Raw genomic sequence first — 4,781 nt, forward strand, 5'->3', positions numbered from 1 at the left:
CCCTCCCCCCCCCCCCCTGCCACTGCTTGTACGTCTCCGGCCTCTCCACCCGCTCCGCCCCCTCGCACGCTATCACGTTCATCGCCTCCCTCCCGTAGAACTCCCTCTCAAGCCTCATCCTCTCCCGATTCTCCCGCGGCAGCGTCGAATCGAACATGTCGAACAGCGCAGAGTAGTGGAACAGCGCCTGTTTGAATCTCGTCGTGAAGAACGGCGCGTTGAACGCTCCGTTTATGATCGAGTGGGTGAAGATGTCGGGGTTCATCCTGCGGATCAGCCTCAGAACGGCGTCTCTCGGGCAGTTCTCCTCGCCCGCTGTCTCGTCTTGAAGGTTCTTGAAACGGAGCCCGCAGTTGACCGCGAGAGTCTCGTTCGGCCGGAGCTTGAGGTCCTCGATCCGGATGGTGTCCCAGTTCTGTGATGCAATTGCGTTGAATTCGAACGGGACTCCAAACCGTTTGCAGTATTCCGCCAATCTCCTACCCGTCTCCTGTATTTTCTCTGCCGGGCGAAACCCGCCTTGGGGAAGCTCGATACCCGTAATCCGTAGCTTTGACGGTCCGCACTTTTTGTTCGTTATGTACTGGATGAACATCGGCCACTGGAAACCGTAAAGAATTCCGAAATCGACTATATGAAGAACCGGAACATCTTTGGCAACGTCTAAGATCATCCTGTTCGAGAAGAAATAGATCAACGTTATGAACGGACAAGCCGAGAGATAAACTCGGTACGCTTCGAGAATATCTGCAGCCGTCATCTTCTTCTTTGAGGCTAACGAACCGTAATACGTCGGGGTCACGGAGCTGGTGGTCCCGTGCAAGCGTGCCTCGAGTCCGTTGGCGAAGCAGTGAGCGAGCCTCTGAGATGAATCCCCGATAGCCGAAGATTTCTGCCTTATCTGCCGAAGTAAGTCCAGGCCCGACCCTTTATCACCCGCGGAAATGGTTTGAGCACATAGAAGAAGAAGCGTACGGAAATCCACCGTCTCGTTCCTCTTCTTCCTCCTCCCTTCTTTCTTACCCCGAGGCTTCTCCCCCCGCCCTCCTGACCCGTCTGAAGCCTTTTCACTCTCGATGACTGTCGGTGGATCGAATTTAGCGTCGAGGAGTAAAACCTTATCGAACATCTCCGTCACATTCCCGTCTTCTTCTACATTCGACGCCGATAACTTACAGCTCCTGCTTTCCTCCTCGAGATCCAATTCTTTCCACTCCTGAGTCTTCCTAACTCTCAATACATCCGAACCAGTCTCCTCCTTGACCCGAACCATTCCGAAGGCTCCTTCGTTTCTCTCCCTATCCCTCGCCGGGAACATTTTCTCGCTGCCGGGAAGAAACTTCTTAGCTTCTTCTAACCCTTTATTGAACTGCAGAACCGAATCCGCATCACTGAACATACTCCTCACCAGAATCTCATTCCCGATCAGCCCATCACCGAGCATGTTTGTTGATCCCGGAAACACTATACAGGACTCGAATTCGGAATCACCAGGACGATCACTGACCCCGACAGCATCTGCAGAACAACCTGCGTCGAAGCTGGAACTGCTGTCGCATCTCCACAAATCATCACTGCCCATCGAAGCTAGACTGCCGTGGGGAATAAAGGATTGAGCTCGTGAATCGCTGATCACTTGCTGCAGCATCTGTTCGGTTTGCTGTAAGGCCAAGGAATCGTAGAACATAGAAGGTTGATCTCCGATGCTCTCTTCCATGAGGATCTGGCTCACGTAATTCAGAAGGGCATTCGACGAGTCGGTCTCGTCGCCCGATGAAGGAGACCACTCATCCCGCGTCGGGACCCAAACGGAAGGTGTATCAGTGATGAAACTAGGGTATGGAATGAAATCAGATGAAGAAGGAACACCAAAACCCAGATCCGGAATCGGAGTTGGCGAAATTTTACCATTATAACAATCAAGACCCATAGTAAGAGCCGCTGAGAAGTTCGATTCCATCAGCACGAAACCCTAATCAAACCGGATTCCCTTCCGCCGCATAACCTATCATCGAAACAGCAAGAACCCTGAAGTCAGGGAAGAAACCACAATGGCAGAACAGAAGACAAGCGAAGGGTAAAAACCATAAACATAAAAAAAAAACAAAACAAAAAAAAAAAGTCTGCAACTTGATAACATATAAACAAAAGATGAGAACATAAGCCGTGAATCGAAACGCCCAGATAATAGGAACATCAAATTCGAGTCTTTTGCTTACCTCTGTCAAAAAAAAAGAAAGAAAAAAAAATGGAGAACTCCAATACGTCGAGGGAAAACAGTGAACTTTAGAATTTAGCCCCTGGAAACAAATAAAGCACTGAACTTTAGATCATTACAGATACATACAACATAAATATAAATATTGGCATGCATGTGTATATTTATTTATTTATTTATATGTGGATACGAAGCTAGAAGCGTATGCATGTGCAAGAAAATAGACGAGAGGGGAGACAACCTGGTCTTCGGGTCTCTCGACTTTCGAGCATCTTTATTGGGCCTGGGCCCAAATATTTGTTTATTTTCCACCTCTGCCCAGTGCCCACTACAATATCATTTTATAATAATAATAATAATAATAATAATAATAATATCCATTTCCTCCAATGAATGGTTCATATTCATATATTAAAGAACCTATTTTTTTTTTTTATAAAAAACCATCAATATTTGATTTCTATTGGATACTTCGAAATGTTTTCCAAGTATTTTTGTTACTAATCAATGATAAACACGTAAGTGATGGAACAAGAAAAAATTAATTGGGTCAATAATAATATTGATATTGGATATAGTATAAAAAATAAAAAATAAAAAAACGCAAAAGATAAAATATGTCAGAAAAGAAAAATAATATACAGTGAAATGGAAAGGAGATTCAATCAAAGAATTACAGTTATATATGAAAATTTTAATATCATTTGCAAAGCAGGTGGAATATTTGGACCCCACATGCTGTTTACAGAAAAATAAAATGAACACGTGTTTTTCCAGCTGGAGGGCAGAGCAAACACGGTGAGCGAGCATCATAGTACCATCGCTTTATTAATTATTGTTCTTTTTATATTCCCTCTGTTTCTAATTAAATATAGTTTTAAATTTTTTTCTCATTTTTTAAAGAAATGTAAAAAGTCATACATACTTTCATTAAACCACAATTTTCATTAATACCCTATTGAAATAATGTATTTAAATTAAAGATTAAATTAGAAATTTTCTTAAAAAAATCACCTAAATCTAAATATAAATCTGTTCTGCGACCAAAAATATCCTCTGCAACAGTAACATAAGGAGTATTTTGTTTTCCGACAAATCTCGATGACTTTGACTTTGCTTTAATTAAGGAACTAAGTTGCAATGCTGCCTTATTCCGTACCAGATTATTTATTATAGGGAATTTATTTTTAGCGCTAATTATAATAATAGCCTTAGTAATACAACGGGGGATTTCTAATGTTAAACAGTTATCACACAGACCTTATCACAAACCAGACTGTGTCCAAAAAGCCCTAACTCTGCACCAAATGAACGAATCTCTCACAAGTATCTGATGCTAGTCATTGTCTGAACGAAGCTGCCAACATAAACCCTAGAGAATCAATTTCTTGCGACGCAAGAAACCGTTTAAGCGGGAACCCAATCAGACGAAACATATACACGATTCTATTTCCACCCCACTGTATGTTTTCTTTCTTCATCTCCTTTCTCTTTTACATCAAATCAACACGAGGAACAGAACAAATGTATAGGAAGGACCAAAAAAGAAAGAAACCCAGATTCATCTCACGATGCCCATTTTTTCGGATCGCGAGGTTGTCTTAAAAGAATCCATGACTAGAGAACCAGCCTGGTCTCCAGCCTTTGTGTCGGAATCTGGTGATGATGATGATGATGAGGTTTCCCTTGTTGCTGAGACCAGTAGGCATGAGCCGTCAGTACTCTCTCTAAGAGCTCCTGTGGAACAGGATCTCCTCTCCTTTGCTGCGGCGATATTCTCGCAGTGTGAACCAGCGTCTTCCATTTGTCCTGCAAGTTTCAATAAGACAGATCATCGCCTTCGTACGTGTTATGGCATTCCGTTTTCGATCTGTAACTGGTGATGTCAGGGTTTTTTACCTTTAAATCCACGTATGTCCGGTGCTTTGCATTCTCAAAAGCTTGCAACTTCACATCGCGCCACCTGAAAAGATAGTTATGAAAACAATCAAATTCAGAACAAACCGGGGTGGTACTTTCACTGTGGTCATTTCTGATGTTTTTTGTCCTTTTACTTTTTAACCTCGTTACCTTCCAGTGCCAAGCTTCTCGACGGTCTGGACAAGGGCTTCTACTTCTGCAACAGAGAAGGGTCGACGGATTCTGCGCTGTGCCACCTCACACCGCTTTGGTTTCCGTGGCAGATTTACCGTTATGGTCTCAGCGTTCAGAGGCGGGACAGGAACCAAGGCTCTTGAGTTCTCCGACATTGCTTTGGGTGCAGATGGTCTGTGTTCATTACGGCTCCTGAGTGATGGGAACAAAGAGTTATCGTTTCTAGTTAAGAAAAGAAACATAAAGAGCAAAAATCCGTTGAAAAAAGCCGTCTTTATAAGTGAGGCTTACCTGGTCAGGGGTTGAGGAGGTGCATTACAAGGAAGCAGAAAGTTAGAATCTTCGGGACAAAAGGGTTTAGCGGATCGGGAAGGGTTAGGCTCAAGACAAAACCCTAAAGCATCTGAAAGACTGTCTAGAGAGACTCCGGTCTGAAGAAGCATTTTATTGTCATCTCTAACTCTCTTTC

At 43.5% G+C, this 4,781-nt stretch overlaps 2 protein-coding genes across 2 annotated transcripts in view; both read right to left on the reverse strand.

The window, feature by feature from the left end:
* LOC104815784 (scarecrow-like protein 34) overlaps nt 1–2,363 on the reverse strand; it is a 2,952-nt gene extending 589 nt beyond the window's left edge. The window contains exons 1-2 of the mRNA XM_010544340.1: nt 2,220–2,363; nt 42–2,005 (exon numbers count right to left, since the gene is read on the reverse strand). Coding sequence (XP_010542642.1) covers nt 42–1,960 — 1,919 coding nt within the window. The 5' untranslated portion in view covers nt 1,961–2,005; nt 2,220–2,363. The remainder of the gene's footprint in view (nt 1–41; nt 2,006–2,219) is intronic.
* Nucleotides 2,364–3,643: 1,280 nt separating this feature from the next.
* LOC104816078 (telomere repeat-binding protein 5-like) overlaps nt 3,644–4,781 on the reverse strand; it is a 4,013-nt gene continuing 2,875 nt past the window's right edge. The window contains exons 8-11 of the mRNA XM_010544747.2: nt 4,604–4,776; nt 4,289–4,504; nt 4,118–4,181; nt 3,644–4,027 (exon numbers count right to left, since the gene is read on the reverse strand). Coding sequence (XP_010543049.2) covers nt 3,836–4,027; nt 4,118–4,181; nt 4,289–4,504; nt 4,604–4,776 — 645 coding nt within the window. The 3' untranslated portion in view covers nt 3,644–3,835. The remainder of the gene's footprint in view (nt 4,028–4,117; nt 4,182–4,288; nt 4,505–4,603; nt 4,777–4,781) is intronic.

This window comes from Tarenaya hassleriana, unplaced genomic scaffold (assembly GCF_000463585.1).
Source record: "Tarenaya hassleriana unplaced genomic scaffold, ASM46358v1 Cleome24, whole genome shotgun sequence".
NCBI classification, from domain to species: domain Eukaryota; kingdom Viridiplantae; phylum Streptophyta; class Magnoliopsida; order Brassicales; family Cleomaceae; genus Tarenaya; species Tarenaya hassleriana.